Genomic DNA, 19,468 nt, shown 5'->3' with positions numbered 1-19,468 from the left:
GAACGTGGCATGGTTGTTGGTGCCAGAAGGGCTGGTCTGAGTATTTCAGAAACTGCTTATCTACTGGGATTTTCACGCACAACCATCTCTAGGGTTTACAGAGAATGGTCCGAAAAAGAAAAAACATCCAGTGAGCGGCAGTTCTGTGGGCGGAAATGCGTTGTTGATGCCAGAGGTCAGAGGAGAATGGCCAGACTGGTTCGAGCTGATAGAAAGGCAACAGTGACTCAAATAGCCACCCGTTACAACCAAGGTAGCCAGAAGAGCATCTCTGAACGCACAGTACGTCCAACTTTGAGGCAGATGGGCTACAGCAGCAGAAGACCACACCGGGTGCCACTCCTTTCAGCTAAGAACAGGAAACTGAGGCTACAATTTGCACAAGCTCATCGAAATTGGACAATTGAAGATTGGAAAAACGTTGCCTGGTCTGATGAGTCTCGATTTCTGCTGCGACATTCGGATGGTAGGGTCAGAATTTGGCGTCAACAACATGAAAGCATGGATCCATCCTGCCTTGTATCAACGGTTCAGGCTGGTGGTGGTGGTGTCATGGTGGGGGGAATATTTTCTTGGCACTCTTTGGGCCCCTTGGTACCAATTGAGCATCGTTGCAACGCCAAAGCCTACCTGAATATTGTTGCTGACCATGTCCATCCCTTTATGACCACAATGTACCCAACATCTGATGGCTACTTTCAGCAGGATAATGCGCCATGTCATAAAGCTGGAATCATCTCAGACTGGTTTCTTGAACATGACAATGAGTTCACTGTACTCCAATGGCCTCCACAGTCACCAGATCTCAATCCAATAGAGCATCTTTGGGATGTGGTGGAACGGGAGATTCGCATCATGGATGTGCAGCCGACAAATCTGCGGCAACTGTGTGATGCCATCATGTCAATATGGACCAAAATCTCTGAGGAATGCTTCCAGCACCTTGTTGAATCTATGCCACGAAGAATTGAGGCAGTTCTGAAGGCAAAAGGGGGTCCAACCCGTTACTAGCATGGTGTACCTAATAAAGTGGCCGGTGAGTGTACATTTTTTTTTCCTATCAGTATGGGGAGAACATACAAACTCCTTGCAGATGTTGTTCCTAGCAGGATTTGAACCCAGGACTCCAGCGCTGCAAGGCTGCAGTGCTAACCACTGAGCCACCATGTTGCCCCCCACCATCTGATCTCAAACAGGGATTTGTCTCTTCAAAAGATTCCATTAAAGTCTGTAGCAGTTCATAAAGTGTCGAGGTCAGGTCAAATAATGGGTTTGATGACAACAAATTACCTTTTGCTAATAACAGGAAAATAGTCAGTGTTCTGTCAACACTAATCTAAAAATGGCCTGAGGGCATTTTTATAGGGCAGTGGGGGAAGCCCTTTTATGCCCTCGTGTGAGAAGGCCCAGTCTAATCTGAGCACACCTCTGATCACTATGTATCTGCCTGAGACATAATTGAATGACAGGATTTGCAGCAAAACAGCTTTTCAATCCAGGAAGGTTTTTTTCTATATTTATGAGTCACTTTATTTATTATGATTTGATGCCTTCCTTGGGGTTCAATCCTGATACAGGTTTACAGAATGTTAATACAACTGGAAAGATACTATAGTACTACACTCTGTGCTCATATATTGTATGGAGCTGTAATAGTGCTGCTATAAAAGTACATGAGCACTCTATTGTACCTACATATGCATACATTGTGTCATGCACTATCTGTATAGAGTCTATACAGTCATGGCCAAAAGTTGTTGTGATGGAAACAATTCTAAGCATTTTATACATTTTTACACTTTTATTAACAAATACAACATTTTCATGGAGAGACTCAATATTTACAGTGTTGACCCACCAACATGGGCTCTGCCAAGTGCAATAGCTGTAAGTCTTTCATAAAGTCACTATACAATGCTGGCATGAGTGTACGTACTTACTTACCTACTTGGCAAGCCACAATTTACAAAAATAATGCAAATGTGAATGCTGGGTGACATTAGAATGCATAGTACAGTACATGCTGAGGAGCAGGCAGGTAGGCAGGATTTGCTTAGTTATCGCAATGTGCTGGCAGATAATTCAGAGCCATATTATCAGTCAGGAAATGGTAAATCTATCAAAAGCTACACAAATGGTGCTCTCAGAGCAGCCCACAAGCCACATAGAGCTCACGGATGCAGAACAGCATTTCCTGTGTATAGAGGTTTCTCCTCAACAGTCAATTCTGCTTCCTTCTCGGAGGTACAACCTCCACACAGGGTTTCCCTTCCTCCACCCCAGGAACAAGCCATTATTACAGGTGTCCACTTAGGACTACAATGCGTCTTGTACCACAGCCCTATAACCTCCAACGTCCCCACAATCTTAAAGAAAAAACATTAAAAATATTTAGTGGCAACAATGTACTTAAAGCATTTATACTTCTCAGTGTCACTGGAGGGGGTAAAAGGAAATCTAGTTATTGACAATTAGGAATCACATTGATGGGGAAGGGGGCGTCGCAGGATCAGAGATATCCAATTCCCTATGACTGCTCTACCTGGAGTCATACAATAAAGTAGTTCCTATTAATGGAGCCTGAAGAGTAGTTGTAGGATATCAGATTGGTCTATAGTTCAATGTCTCCGATAGGTAAAAGGAGTGAATTAAACAAGAGGTGTACATAAGATCATTGCTGCGGTAACTATATCCTGATTTGCAAGGACAGAGTTCACCACAGCTAAATCTTTCATTTAGATTCCTTATTAAGAGTATTCTATTATATACCGATCTTCCCCACAGAAGGAAAGTAACAGTATGCAGCAAGTCATCAGGATTACTACTCACATGGAACCTGTTCTGGTTTCTCAATTTTACAGGGCTTTTTTGCTTATTGCAAAATTGCAGTTAAAAAAAAAACAAAAAAAAAACAACTATTCAACAAACATCTCAAAACTCCAGATGTTGAACATCCATTGGATATTTTCACATGTGGCAGATGGGTTGCAGAACTAAAAATTTGTTCCATTAATGGAGTTTGCAGAAATCCATGTACAGCCCTTTGAAACAACCCCATTGATATGAATGGAGCCAATTTTCAGGAATAATATAGCTCCTGGACTGATCAGCTATATGGAACTGCTTCCAATGCCCCTCATGTATAGCTCCCAGGAACTGTCACTGCAATTCAGTTCACACTGACTTCAATGTAAGCATAGCTGCAGTGGCAGCACCTGGTCGCTAGGTAAGTGATGAAGATTTCTGCTTCTGGCCTTGTACTGTGTATAGAACAGGCTAGTTGGTTTGCGGCCAGCTTTTGGCATCCCACTGATCGGGTATTTATGACCTATCCTAAGGCTAGGCCATAAAGACCTTAATCCTAGACAACCCCTTTGACTAATTTAGGGGCCTAATAACAAAGTTCTCAATTGAAAGCTAAATTGTCATCTAGATTGATGTGATGGGTTTGCACATTCTACAGTATTATATCCATCTGCACTTCTACTGCACCTTTAATTTCACAAATGGTCACAAGGAACTGAGAATAGGCCAGGGAAATCCCTGCAATAACAAGTCATAATCTTCTTAGACTCTCGTACAGTACTTTTTCTAAATCCTTGCTCAGCTAGTTTTCTATGTTTTGTTTCCTGGTGTTCTACACTACTATCTTATCCTATCCTGAATACAATACACTATTACAGTACACACACCACACAGTGCACATGCATGGCACTTCTCAGTAAAACAGCGACAAGTACATGACCTATAAGGAGCAGACACTGTAGCGTGTAAGCTCTGTCAATTATTGGCGTAGTGCAGTACACTGTATCACTTCTTTGGTTAGACTACATGGATATCTTGCCACAAGAAGGCCCAATCACTGGCACCAGGACTTGTCCTGGATTGCAGCTGCTTTGTATGGTATAGGCCAGCGATTCTGTACTAGCAGACCATGGACCAAATCTTGACCAGGAATTCCGGTTGTGTGTACGCTACAGATTTCTAATGCATCTATTACAGCAGGCGCAAAACTATCGTAACAAAAATATGGTAATTATAAATTGTCATGTAAATAGTTCTACAAAATTTGCTTAAGACTTAAAGGGGTTGTCCCATCTCAAGGATCCTATCTATACTGGTAGATTATGTAAATTGAAGACTTTTCCTAAATATATTGCTTTAGAAATTCTGCTTTGTTTGCCTACTATGTGAATTTGTTCCCCCATTGTTTACACAGCGTTGTTATAACAACGGACCTGGGAGATAGGACAAGTGACATCACTTACTCAGTGCCAGCAAGGCAATCCATTCAGCTAATTGCAGTTTGCTGATAAAGCCAGTCTGTTATCTCTCTATGTAAACACACAGATAACAATGACCCCTTCTGTACAAGAATGTGCATAATATCTGCTCTGCTTAAGTGCTCTGTATCCGGTTCAGAAGCAGACACTGCATCCAGCCGGGCTGAATGACTGAGATGGGAGAACCGCTTAAAAGAGGACCTTTCACCACTTTTGGGCACATGCAGTGTTATATACTGCCAGAAAGCCGACAGTGCGCTGAGTTCAGCGCACTGTCGGCTTTCCCGATCTGTGCCCGGTGTAAAGAGCTTACGGTGCCGGTACCGTAGTGCTCTATGGTCAGAAGGGCGTTTCTGACCATTAGCCAGAGACGTGCTTCTGCCTCGTGGCGCCAATCGCGCTGTGCTGTGGAGCGGGGAGGAACTCCCCCCTCCCGCTCCTGATAATGCTCGTCTATGGACGAGCTGTGTGAGCAGAGGGAGGGGGCGTTCCTCACTGCTCCACAGCACAGCGCGATTGGCGCCGCGAGGCAGAAGGATGTCTCTGGCTAATGGTCAGAAACGCCCTTCTGACCATAGAGCACTACGGTACCGGCACCGTAAGCTCTTTACACCGGGCACAGACCGGGAAAGCCGACAGTGCGCTGAACTCAGCGCACTGTCGGCTTTCTGGCAGTATATGACACTGCATGTGCCCAAAAGTGGTGAAAGGTCCTCTTTAACAAAACGACACCTTTACGGTTGGTGCTCATCTCAGATCTATCTTAGGCTTACTGCAGACCCAGGTAAGCTGAACTTTACCAAAATTAGCTGAGTATACCTGGTATAGTCATTGCGTCACATACAGATGCTATTGGTTTTTGCACCATATGCCTTATCTCACAGATAGTGATGTAAGTAAGGACTACTATAGGTACTCAGCTCTGCTGATGACTGTTGTGGACCCTACCAACAATCCTGTGGCCCATACTGCAAAGCATCTTTTTTCATATACACCTACCAGCAGTCTATATTTAACTACCAAGGTCACTCACCTGTTTCTGGGCAGAAGCTCCCATCTGAAGTTGGCAGAATTTAATAGCTTGTTCTAATGCAGCCCCTTCATCCACCTGAAAGACAAAGCAATGATTCTTTACAAACTATCATGTAACCTTATCCTTCAGTCATGTATTATGAGCAAGTTACCGCCTCACATAAGCAGCAGATGATCTAACGTTTGTGAGGCACCAGGCCAACCCCTGAACTTCTGCTTTATTGACATTTTTATGGGAAAACAGAATGTTTACTCGGATTGAAAATTTACATGTAGTCTGATGATGAGCAATGTGAGATATACACTATACAGCCCACATTATCAAGCTCATCCACCAGATTGGGCAGGCCAGGTGTGGTCATTAAGGGTTGTATGATATTAGATAACATGTACGCTCCCCCCCATCCTCTTCCTGTAGCAGTGCTTCACTTGTCCCTGTGCCACTCATCTTCCATAGCAGATACAACCCTTCGACAAGACTGGCACTATTTCTTGTACAAAAAAAAAAAAAAAAAAAAAAGAAGTTCTTTTAAAATCCTTTACAAATGTGTTAAAGTTAGAAATCTCTCTCGACTATGTAATAAGCCAGTATGTCCACCACAGTCAGGCTGGCGCACTGTCTGAATAGAGAATACCACTTTTGAAACTGCTTTTCTCCTGGCAAAGACTTTTGCTCCTTGTTTACTCAAGTTAGATATTTGTGGATGGAAACTGCGGATGGTCCACTAAGTATATATGCCCACAACTGTCCAGTCCATGGTAAAGTGGCACAGATGGCCCATGCCTCCATGGTCACATACACTTCATCAAGTGAGCCAGGACAGGTATAGGATCCGTTTTGCTTTGGGCTCACTGCCTCATACACGGGCCTGTGATAACACATGGGTGTGGGGGCATAGAGAAGAATTGGTGAAAAACATGGGTAACACACTGGCAATGAACATGGTTGTGTGTATGCAACCTAACCTGCATGACCAGCTAAATATATGAGTGTAGACAGTCCAAGCCTGTCAGAACATATGGACTTATTCACACATAAAAACGGCCATGTGACCAGCATTTTATTAATCAGATATAATGAGTATATTCACAGTTAGTTAAAAATAAATAAATAAAAAAATGGACATGCACTTTCTTTGTCCATTTTGACAGACATTCGGAACCTATAGAATCAATACATTTGTTCTTAAAGATGTAGAACAGAATGATGCCCGCGTTACTTCTGGTAAGAACAAAACTGGGTTGGCTAAAAAAGAAAGACCAAAAAAAATTAAACTGCTTTTTTGGTTTGGTTTTTACAGGCAGTTTCATATTTACATCCATTTTTAATAAGCCGTTTAAAAAAAAACAAAAACAGCCCTCAAAAATGGACATTACATCAGTCAAAAACAGCACTGTCATACGAGTAGAGGTCTATGTCCCACCGGGGAGAGCCAACTATATCTCACTGGTTTTATGGACTATAATAAGCACATTGACCTAAGGGGGCGTTCACACTACCGTTGGTGTCCGATTGCAGTGTCCGTTGCTACTGTCCGTTCAAGATTTTAGCAACAGACACTAGCTGTGTCCGTTACAATTTCCATTCATTTCAATGGGATTTCATCTGTTGTCCGTTTGTGTCCTTAAGGGTCCGTTAACAACCATGTCCGTTTTTTTTTTTTTTTTTTACATTGAGGTCTATGGGCAACGGACATATAACGGACAGTAACTGATGCTAATGTGTCCGTTTTTTTAACATCAGTTAGCCTCAGTTAGGGGGTGTTCACACTACCGTCGGTGTCCGACATGTAGTGTCCGCTCAAAATCTGTCACGGACATTAGGAGCGGACACTAGCTGTGTCTGTGACACCTGTCATTCATCTCAATGGGCATCGGGTGCGTTCTTTTGCACTCCGTGCCCTTCCTTCCCTGTCCGCAAGTAAAGATGTGCGACTTTTCAAGCGGACAGAAAAACCTGCTAGTGTCCGCTCCTAATGTCCGTGCCAGATTTTGAGCGGACACTACCTGTCGGACACAAACGGTAGTGTGAACGCCCCCTTACAGATGATGCACAGGATTGTCTGTTCTTACATGATCGATACATACAACAAAATACATATAATGCATACAACCAGTCACCCCTACAATGTGCAGAGAGGACTAGGACTGTGCTCATGTAGAATGTCAATAGCCTGACTTAGTCCAAAATTCATCTACTACCAGCTATGCATTTACGCGCATTTGCAGGTATTTATTTTTTGCATTTATTTTATTTTTATGCCACTTATGTGCCAAATATGAACACAGGCAACGTAAATAATAGGAATTCCTCCAATAATATATGCCATTATTAATGACAATGTTAGAAAATAGAAACATAAAAACTATGACTACCTCTGACAGATGGTTCGCAGGCACTCCATGATCATGTGCCAGCTTCAGATGGAAAGCCGAGACATTTCTCTACTTGAATCCCAAATATGTGAACTTTACAGAAAGTGTGACACCTACATGTATGACATACATTCCATAATATATATTTTAGGTTTAGTTTTTTTTTTCTTCTTAAACTAAAATCTTTTACATATTCATATTTCATATACTGCCAACATACTCAGCACCTGCTGTAAAATACTAGGCCACTGCAAGCCAACATAATGGTTTACCACAGTCATAGGATCTCTCAGTGATCTCACTAGAATCCCTTACATTCCCAATTAATACAGCGAGATGGCGATGGCGGTCACCGGTGAGTGAATGAGCACCAATTATTAGCCCACAGTAAAGTTTCCTTTTAGGATGGAAGCCACAAAGCAGTGATGGGTAGGGCTGAGAGATCAAAAATAACCACAGCTGAAAGTCAACCCACGTAACCAATGAGATTTTGTTCATGTCGGTTTGGTTATTACAATACTCGCAAGGTTTTACTAACAGTTTTGTTTAGACTGAACAATTCCAAACAGAAACTGCCATTATCATATTGTGGGTTCTCTTCACACCCCAGAGTATAATAAGCAGAGGCCCAGGAAAATCAGCAAACATAAGAACAGTGTCACTCACTTCTCTGGCGATGCTCCCTCTTCTTTTCCAGTCTTCTGCTTGACGTCAGGGAGGTTACGTGGCACCACAACGTTTGAGTCAATGCGCCACAATGACATATGGACATTGGGACCCAATGACAAGCCTCAGCGGCACCTCACCGGGCAGAAGAGAAGAGGGAGTAGTGCCAGAATCTAGGAGAGGTGAGTAACACTATTTTTTTTATGTTCACCTTTCCTGTGCCTTCACTTATTATACTCTGGGGTCTGAAGAGACTAAAAAACCCCTTTAAATAGAAAAGCACAGGTGTATCCCAGCATTAAGTGGCATACGCATGCAGCCAGGAGCACCGTGCGGTTACTCCAAAAAGATAAGCAACATCTGAGTGTCTCATAATGGATAATAAACTTGAGAATCTGCCACTGAGGTGTCCAGCATATATGCCACAAGTCCTGATTTTGCCAGGACAATCTCAAGAACTGGGCCACAAAAGGGACAGATTTTATGTATTTTTGCAGCCTTCTCAGGTGGGCTTTAAAGTTCAAATTCTGACCTATGAAAGGTAAGCAAACATCATCTATTTAAGGGAATACTTTTCTATAGATCAGGACAGAGGAAAACCATACTGGGGCCCAAGAATAATGGGGCCATCTTCAACTAAGGAAATGTGTTACCAGGAGAGTAAGAAAGAGTTGGGGCAGACCAAAGTTATGTTTGTGGGTTGTAGTGTCTTGTGTACAGTACCATGAATGTTTTATTAGTTCAGGTCTAGGACTGGCTCTGTGTAAACCTCAGTATATTACACAGAACCAATCCTAGACCTGAACTAATAAAACATCCATGGTACTGTACACAAGGCACTCCATCCCACATAATAACTATGGGGGCCAGGTGATACCTGGTTCTGTGTAATATACTGAGGTGATACCTGGTTCTGTGTAATATACTGAGGTGATACCTGGTTCTGTGTAATATACTGAGGTGATACCTGGTTCTGTGTATTATACTGAGGTGATACCTGGTTCTGTGTATTATACTGAGGTGATACCTGGTTCTGTGTATTATACTGAGGTGATACCTGGTTCTGTGTAATATACTGAGGTGATACCTAGTTCTGTGTAATATACTGAGGTTATACCTGGTTCTGTGTAATATACTGAGGTGATACCTGGTTCTGTGTAATATACTGAGGTGATACCTGGTTCTGTGTAATATACTGAGGTGATACCTGGTTCTGTGTAATATACTGAGGTGATACCTGGTTCTGTGTAATATACTGAGGTGATACCTGGTTCTGTGTAATATACTGAGGTGATACCTGGTTCTGTGTAATATACTGAGGTGATACCTGGTTCTGTGTAATATACTGAGGTGATACCTGGTTCTGTGTAATATACTGAGGTGATACCTGGTTCTGTGTAATATACTGAGGTGATACCTGGTTCTGTGTAATATACTGAGGTGATACCTGGTTCTGTGTAATATACTGAGGTGATACCTGGTTCTGTGTAATATACTGAGGTGATACCTGGTTCTGTGTAATATACGGAGGTGATACCTGGTTCTGTGTAATATACTGAGGTGATACCTGGTTCTGTGTAATATACTGAGGTGATACCTGGTTCTGTGTAATATACTGAGGTGATACCTAGTTCTGTGTATTATACTGAGGTGACATCTGGTTCTGTGTAATATACTGAGGTGATACCTGGTTCTGTGTAATATACTGAGGTGATACCTGGTTCTGTGTAATATACTGAGGTGATACCTGGTTCTGTGTAATATACTGAGGTGATACCTGGTTCTGTGTAATATACTGAGGTGATACCTGGTTCTGTGTAATATACTGAGGTGATACCTGGTTCTGTGTAATATACTGAGGTGATACCTGGTTCTGTGTAATATACTGAGGTGATACCTGGTTCTGTGTAATATACTGAGGTGATACCTGGTTCTGTGTAATATACTGAGGTGATACCTGGTTCTGTGTAATATACTGAGGTGATACCTGGTTCTGTGTAATGTACTGAGGTGATACATGGTTCTGTGTATTATACTGAGGTGATACCTGGTTCTGTGTAATATACTGAGGTGATACCTGGTTCTGTGTAATATACTGAGGTGATACCTGGTTCTGTGTAATATACTGAGGTGATACCTAGTTCTGTGTATTATACTGAGGTGACATCTGGTTCTGTGTAATATACTGAGGTGATACCTGGTTCTGTGTAATATACTGAGGTGATACCTGGTTCTGTGTAATGTACTGAGGTGATACATGGTTCTGTGTATTATACTGAGGTGATACCTGGTTCTGTGTAATATACTGAGGTGATACCTGGTTCTGTGTAATATACTAAGGTTATACCTAGTTCTGTGTAATATACTGAGGTGATACATGGTTCTGTGTATTATACTGAGGTGACATCTGGTTCTATGCAATATGAAGTATAAAATACTCTTTTCATTATCTGTACAAGTTTGTGGTTTTTAACAGACATTCAGTATACAGTATTCAGAGCAACACCTCTATATATACACCTTTCTTTGTAAATTTCCATGGTCTGCTATGAGGTTTCACTTTAACCCCTTTTGCGCTACAATTTAGAAGAATGTTGGCACATATTAGTTCATGCCATTGTTCTGTGAAGCCACGTCCATTTCCTGCTAAGCTCTGTCCCTTTAGTTGGTCGAGGTGCAAAAAATGTGTAAGGCTGAGGACACCCAGCTAAACACTTAAAACCCCCAAACATATATAAATACACGGAGATTAAACACTTGGCTAGGACTGTAAAAGGCATTTTTCCCCACTGTGTTTCCACAATGTGTGGCCTCAGCCTACAATACAATATATGTGGTGCTAATAAGCTTAGTATCTCAGTCTGCCCCTGTATTCCTTTACTCCGTGTATCAGTTTTCCCCTGATATTCCTTTGAACTCCTCAAAGCCTTTGTTTTTCTGTATCATCTTTTAATGGTGCTTTGACATTGCACAAACTGAGAATATAAAGGTGACTAAAGTTAATCCTAATACCTCACTTCCTGATCCCGTATCATATTCACAGGAGTCTAGGAATCTTAGATGCAAGTCAACGATCATTTCTTATTTTCATTTGCCTGGGTAGCTCCATTTTGTCTCTATAACCCTATAGAGTTGCAATATTACTAAAAGAGCATTTCTGTTGTCCACCTACCCAGTGTGAGGGTACATCCAAACATGTATCATCTTCTGAAATCCTTGAACATATGAGTAAACTGAGTGTATACTAGAAAAGGTATATGCAACATATTTTCATATTTTTTAAGACTTTTGGATGATTTTTTTTGGAAAAAATTCCATGTCACTATCTATATTAAAAAAAACCCAAAAACAAACAAAAAAAACTATATACAGCAGTTTTGTACTCTGGCCACTAAGCCTACTTATAGATTGACACTTGCCAATTCTGTATGGGTTTGCTTTGAAACAGTCATCTCAATTACATCACAGACAAGACAGACTGGAGTACAATAAAACGTAACTTCTCTATAAATAACATCACATAACACCTATCACTGCATCCACTACAATAGAGGATGTCACAGCTCATCTACTCCCCCTCTCTGCACAGAACATGTCTAGAAAACTCTCCCATAGACCTCAATGAGTCAGCTTCAGTTTACTGCTACCTGCGGCCATGACTATACTGTAAAGCAAATCATTAAATGCTGTTAACAGAGCAGCGGAAAAGCTCAGGCAAGATGGCTACCCCCATAATCATATATAGAAAATAGAATTTTTAAAAAAATTGCTATTAGAAAAAAAACTATTAGAAAAAGTGATGCATTAAGCTATCTATCTACCTATCTACGATCTATCTCTCTATCTATATCTATCTCCTATCTATCTATCTATCTATCTATCTATCTATCTATCTATCTATCTATCTATCTATCGTCATTAAATATCATTCCATTCACCTGCAGAATTCACAAATTTTGAGTGGAGTTTATTATTACATAGTATGTAAGACCCCAATGTAAATAATGTGGGGAGGTCTTCTCCAGAATTTTGTATATCTGCAAGAACTTCAATAAACAAAACCTAAGGACAATTATAGACGTAAACAATCCAATATGTCCACTGAAACTACATACAGACGTGCCATCTCCTAGAGCATCACTGGTGCCCCATCCGCTGGTTGCCTGGATGCATCAAATACAAAGAAACATACATCATATCTCTAGGGACTGAAGCAAATAAGGACATATACACAGATCACAGCGCAACATTATGCTCTTCAAAAGAGGAAGCCAGCTTCTGGAGGGTTTATACATTCATTCTGCAGAACTTCTTTATGCACATCTATTAAGAGAAAATACTAATGAAAAAATCAATAGCTTTTTACTTTAGTGTTCTGTATACTGGGCCCAGTACACACAAGGTCACAGGTGACCCCTGGGGAAATCATTCCTCAATGGGTATCATTAGGCATGGTGAACACAGTCACAAATAGTAACGCTGAGACTTACCAGCATTAAACACATGATCTGTCTATTTTCTCTAAATGCTTAAAAAAATCCTCTTAAACTACAGCCCACTCAATGCACGGCGAGAGGTGATACCAATGAATACTGTATAGTTCGCACTGGTGGCTTTCTTGTGCAGCTAAGTGAATACTGTAAATTTCCATGTTTGATAGGGGTTAGAAAGACAATTGTGAAAGACCCTAGTAGGGCATTATAAGTTACCAGGGAGGAGTCCTTCTTCTGATACCTCCATAAAAACAGAGAAGTTAAATAAAGCATCTTGTCTGTGTATTACATTGACCTCATAGTGGATGACGTGTGAAAATACATTTTAATCCATGTACTCTGTATTGTGTGAAGGCTGGGGGTGCAGCATAATCTATGATACCAGCTCTAAACCTGCGCTTCCCTTAATATCTGAGAGTAAATGGAGACCCCCTAACATTCCGAAGGTTCCTGAGATTATATAGAATATGTAGAGCACACCAGGTTACCGCCTTTATGATTATTTGCATTGTGGACACCCGCCTAGTAATGCGAATACTCCGGTCATAATGCGTGACAATCACCATATGTTTCAGGAAGTTGTCACAGACTATCACCAGAATACCAGAACTGAAAATCATCTTGTTAAAGCCAATAAATCTGGTGTATCTTTAGACTGTCTTTGACCTGACTTACTTTGAGCCACAATTTTGTCGTGTTTAAGCCATGCCCCATTTTCTGAGAAGCCTACATGTCTAGCGAGTCAGAATCTAGTCATAATGACAAAAGTAAATTTGCCTCAGCGCGTGCAGCTTGTACATATGGGAATATTCGTGATCCTCATTGGATACCATACTCATGATATAGCCTTTAGCCAGCGTGAGACAGGATGGCATAGATGGAAAATACAGCATGTGAGAAAATTCACATTGCTTATTTGAGCGGACTTACATTTTTAGCTACCGTATTTTATGATGAATTGCTTTGCCCTGCCCTAACATGGTGTATATAGCTACAACTCCTCGCCAATCGCATGTAATAAGGTTTTGGTAAGCCTTTGTGCAACTTTCCGCTAAATGTAGAGTGGTCTGAACTTACTTCTCCCATTAACGCTCAAAACAGTATTTTCCAATGGTAGGAAAACACTATAAAAAAAAAAAAAAATCACTCCTTTGTACGGTTAGATTTATGCCACTTCAACGAGTGTAAACAAAACAACAAATAGCAAGTATAATACACAGAGTTTTGCCAAGGAGCCACAATTACCTCTGCAGGATAGCTAAAAATACATAAATACGAGTGGGAGAGGTTACATAACCGAATGTTGAAGGATGAATGAGCGATACATGAGCAAAGAAACTATCGGAATACAATGCCAACAATATCTTAAGAAATCTGCAATAAAGCAGCTCACATCGGCTCTTGACAAAAACAACTACTTGAGGCTAGGGTCATACATTTTCGAGAACCAAAAACTAGCTGTGGATCATAAAGGAGAGAACCTATACATGACACATGTATGCAAGACAAAAATGGGGAAGAGGGTATGATAGGAATGGTTAAAATATAAAAGAAGCACAGGGGGGGGGAAATCTACATCTACAAAAAAGAATCAACTAATAAATCATAAAAATATGTGAGGTAAAATATAATCCAATCATACTCAGTCCAACTAACTGTTTATAATTCATTGTGTCACACTCTTGTTGCCTAATGTCAGACATATTCAGTTAACACTGCACTGGGTATTATGCACGGAGAGGATAATGGGTGTAAGACTGCTGTAGTCACCATTAAAACAAAACAGGATAGGTTCTCTTTATAGAGGACCTTTCACCACCTCCAACAAGTCCAGCTCTTTACATCTATAACTATCTGCCCCTCCACTGATTCCGGGACAGTTGGAATTGTTTCTCTAGACCCCACCGTTCCTGAGCAATCAATGCTTAGTTTTGGTGTCTGATCTACTATTTAAAGTCTGTACTGTCAGGATGGCGGTGTCAGACAGGGGACAGGCAAGGGTGTGATTCTGACCTCTGACACTGGCTGCCTCCGATGGGAGCTCTGAATAACACCCCCTGCCTCAGACTGCCCTTCTGACATTACAGAACTCTTCGCAAATGGTGGGGCTAGTGAAGAATTTCCAACTGCACTGGAATAAGTGGAGAAGCACCTACTCACAGGTGCTAAGCACTTGAAGTGGTAGAGGTGGTGAAAGGTCCTCTTTAAGCTACATTTAAGCGGTGGCAATAATCCAGTGGATCTCCAGGGGTTACTTCCCGTGAGGTTACACAAGACATACCTACATATGATTTAACCCAGAGAAAAACTTGTTTGTGCATTTTCTGGCTTCTGATTCTGCATCAAGAGTGAGTAAACCTTCTGGGGCAGGACATCACTCATGGGCACACATGTAACAGGTATGAGTTCAATCTGTCTCCAAAGATCAACCCATCTCTAATCATGCTAAGCGACTACCTACTGCCATTGCTGCCAAGAACATTTTTTAATTTAATAGAATTACAAAATAACTGCAGTACGATGAAATAAGTACATTAACCAAGGCAAATTTTCATGATTTCACTAAGCGGAAACAATTCACATTTATGACCATTTCTGCCACTTTTTTTTGATCATGTACTAGCATTGGTGTTGTTCACTAGCATGCCACCTATTTCACAATAGGCACAATCTCCACAGTACCACGGGATAGTATGAACGCTATCTTTAGCACAGGCAAAAAGAATAAACATCTCACCTGTTTGATCAGCATGTATGTTTTACACATGATCGCTTCAATACTGGCCAAATCATATGTGGTGACCTTTTGACCCTGTTGCCAAACACGATATGCCTCAAGGAGTAAGTTTTTGCTGCTCTCAGTGTCATCTAACAGCTTCCGTTTGCGGCTGGCTCGGTGTGGAGTGTCCTCCATTTGTTGAGGTGTGTGATGTCCTGGGCCTCTACTACCTGCAGGCAGATGATGTTTAGAACTAATACTCAGTTCTTCTAGTGATAATTCTGGACCCTCCAGGCCCTTATCCTTAAGGATCCTAACTGAATCCTTGCGATGCTGGTCCACACGTTTTTCAGGGTTGCAGGAATGTCCATCATGGTCCATTGGTTCTGAAGACTGAGGCTTTCCAGTCTCTTTCACAATCCTGATTTCTCCAGTTTCCATTGCCTGAGAAGCAGAACCCTGCACTGTTTCTTTGCCCCCATTCTCAGAGGGTCCTGAAGCCACCCCTTCACAGAGAACCAAGTTCTTTCTCGGTGCTACATCTTTCCTGTCCTCTGATGAAGGCCGGCCAGTGACGTCTGTTGTCATGGAAGTCGCTAAGAACGGGCTGGGGTCCGGACTTTTGGGATCCTGGAGAAAGACATAAAGTAACAGCTGGAAACTACATATCACAGCGTCATATATTCTGAAGGCAGCAGCATCATGTCACATACCAATACATACATTTTTACGCAGTGACAGTTCACATCACACCAAGGTGGTCACTATCTCTCTGCTTAAATGAAGAAGTAGATTGTGTATACAGGACATTGCATATCAACACGTTACTTAACTGGCAGAACTATTGTTGCAACTCTACACTTTATAGGAGTTGTCTCATGTAAGACACTGGCAAATGGCCATCAGTGTCCAAATGACAGAAGCATTATTGCTGTGACTGTGTGTATTGCTAGAATATAGAGGCTGCAACATTAGGAAAGTGATGTGCCACTTTATCTGGTGACGGTACCTTTTGACTTTAACCTGGCACCCACATAGTGGGCCATAACAGGCAATCTAAAGGATATGCAAGAAATTTCTTTAAAGCTGCTGCTACTGGGTGCATGCATGGCTACCTCCCCCTAAATAAATAGCTGCTTAAGGTTGTGTTCACACAAAGGAATTTGCTGTGGATTTGGGGATGGATTTCGCCCCCGAATCCAGAGCAGATTCCTCTTGGAATCCGCCTCGCATTGCTTTCAGTGGGAGGCAGAGATCAAAGCAGGACGCAGAAAAAATAAGCATCCTGCTCGATCTTGCCGTGGATTCCGCGGCTCAAGACTCCCTGCTGATTAGGCCCATTCATCATGCAGTGCATCGGCATCTCATCGCGGCTAGACTGTGGCGAAAATGACGGCAGTGGAAAATGAAGAGGAATTCTTCTTCATTTTCTGCCATGTGAACATACCCTAAAAGGGGTTTCAGAATTCAGGCTTGCAGGAAATTAATTTTAGCAAGGACTTGTCATGAAGAAACATACCCTAGTCAGCCTAGTTTCAAAGATCAGTCAGTTAAAAAACAAACAAAAAATAACCACTTTAATTTAAAAGTTCCCTTTCTTTTGCCTTACCCCAGACAAGTCACTCAGCATGTCCTCCAACACTTTTACGGTAAGAACGAAAGCTCGCTGTGCCAGAACCTGCCGATCCACATCCCGCAAATACTTCCTGCAGACAAATGAGACAAAGGTTACCAACCACGCAGCATTTGCATTGTATCATTTTATAATATATTACAAGTGACTAATATTCTACAATCACTAATAAGGTAAAATGAAATGCCAGTGTTAGTACAGAGTAGAAATGGTTTAGATGCCAGAATGCATAAAACCATAACCTCATTCATTAAAGTTCATGATACTAGAATAGCATCATGTCATTTCTTCACTTGTACTACTAATTTATGGGTTAAAAATCAAAACAAACTCAGTTGTGGAAAGCAATGTACACCTTCACATCAATCTTTTCCTTACAGGACTTCTGACTATGGCTGAACTATTACCAGAAGATGGCAAAACAGAACAACCTCTCTTCTCAGAAGCTCTTCTGATAGTAGTGCAGCAAATGCATTAAAAATCCTGTCAGGCCGAGAAATGGCCTGAACAAAAATGATCAGTGTTAATCTCTGATACTAGTATTGCCCCTTCCAGTAGCAGGGAACCTGTAGAGAAGGTCAGCGGTGGATTTTTTTTTTTCTTCCTAGCCTTTAGAGGCAAAGTTAGTTCCTGCTTCTTACCAAGAGGTTGCAGGCACCCTGGCATTTTTTTTTTCCATTTTTATTTTTGACCAATTCCAGGACAATCCCTTTAAAAGAGGACCTTTCACCAACTCCACCAAGTCCAGCTTGTTGAATGCTTTAATAGGCGCAGTTCCACATACTCCGACACAGTTGGTTTTTTTTTTCTCACAAACTCTTAATAATTCTGGTGCATCAGAAGGACTGTGCCCCAGAATTGAAATATAACATACCGTATATACTCGAGTATAAGCCGAATTTTTCAGCACAGTTTTTGTGCTGAAAAAGCCGTCCTCGGCTTATACTCGAGTCAAGCAAAAATAAATAAATAAAAAATATTATATATATATATATATATATATATATATATATATATATATATATATTTTTTTTTTTTTTTTTTTTTTGGGGGGGGGGGGGGAGAATCTATGACCAGCTGCAATAATAATGTATAGAATCTTCCATAAAATAGTGGAAAAAAAAGAAGCTTTAAAAAAGATTATAAAAACATAAAACAAAAGTTCTAAATCCCTCCTTTCCCTAGAATACATATAGAAGTAGAAAACGACTGTGAAACACATTATACACATTAGGTATCCCTGTGTCTGAAAGTGCCCGGTCTACTGAATATAGGGGATCTGCAGTGCTCCTGTTTCATCAGGAAGGGGTTAATAGGAGCACTGCAGATACCCTATATTCAGCCAGGCTGAATTCCACATGGGGGAAAAAACCCCAGCCCTCAAGCTCGTGGAAGGGGCAGACAGACAACCAAAACACCCCCTCCCCTTTCCCAGCAACTACTGCACCCAAAAAAACATTTTAATATTTGAAATTTTCCAGTAGCTGCTGCATTCCCCCCCCCTAGGCTTATACTCGAGTCAATAAGTTTTCCCAGTTTTTTTGTGGTAAAATTAGGGGGGTCGGCTTATACTCGAGTATATACGGTAGTTGCCTGCATCCAGGCTGCCCAGATTACTGCCCTTCTCCACCCACTGTCTTAAAATGAGACAACTGAAGCATAAAACAACTTATATGGTGCATGGTAAGATCCCAGGGTGTGTGCAAGGCATCAGCATCTCCTTGGACTCACAGAAGCTGCAGGTGCACGTGGGACTGATTTCCAGTTTCTATGTAAAGAATTGTTTATGTATAAAAATAAGAAAAAAAGGGAGAAGATTGAGAGAACTCAGCTAAACAAGAAGCACTCACTACTTCCACCTACCTGGCCAGGAAGATAAGTGGAAAGTTTAGGAAAGAAGAGATATGGTTCACTTACAGCTGGAAATCTAGGCAGAAATTCTACAAACAAGATGTGGATGATTGCATCTGGGAAGATTTCCCGACCATAATGATCAGCTTCAAAAAGGGGGAAATTAGGAAACCAAGACACATTCTTCTAAGTGCAGCATTTTCGGGGTGTCTTATAAAAATGACTCCACTATGCACGCACTATGCATAAACACCAGCAGTGTTCTTGGCTCACCTGCACCTTGCTTATTTATTTTCTACTGCTACTTTGCTTACAGTACGTACTGTGGAGCAGGCGCCTGAATAAATTACAATGTGGTATGCATATTTTAAGTATCTGGATTAAACTGATGACTGTGCAAGTCTAAATGTAAAAG

The 19,468-nt window shown here is 41.3% G+C and overlaps 1 protein-coding gene across 5 annotated transcripts in view; it reads right to left on the bottom strand.

Annotated features, from left to right (window-relative positions):
• Positions 1–19,468, bottom strand: part of CABIN1 (calcineurin binding protein 1) — a 108,198-nt gene that overhangs the window by 9,672 nt on the left and 79,058 nt on the right. For all 5 annotated transcript variants that reach the window (XM_075275483.1, XM_075275492.1, XM_075275500.1 and 2 more), the window contains 3 exons: positions 17,179–17,275; positions 15,588–16,199; positions 5,317–5,391 (listed from right to left, as the gene is read on the bottom strand). In XM_075275483.1, the coding sequence (XP_075131584.1) occupies positions 5,317–5,391; positions 15,588–16,199; positions 17,179–17,275 (784 nt within the window). The remainder of the gene's footprint in view (positions 1–5,316; positions 5,392–15,587; positions 16,200–17,178; positions 17,276–19,468) is intronic.

This window comes from Leptodactylus fuscus, chromosome 1 (genome assembly GCF_031893055.1).
Source record: "Leptodactylus fuscus isolate aLepFus1 chromosome 1, aLepFus1.hap2, whole genome shotgun sequence".
NCBI classification, from domain to species: Eukaryota; Metazoa; Chordata; class Amphibia; order Anura; family Leptodactylidae; genus Leptodactylus; species Leptodactylus fuscus.
The sequence above is the reverse complement of the archived record's forward strand: the minus strand, read 5'-3'. Positions and strand labels throughout refer to the sequence as shown.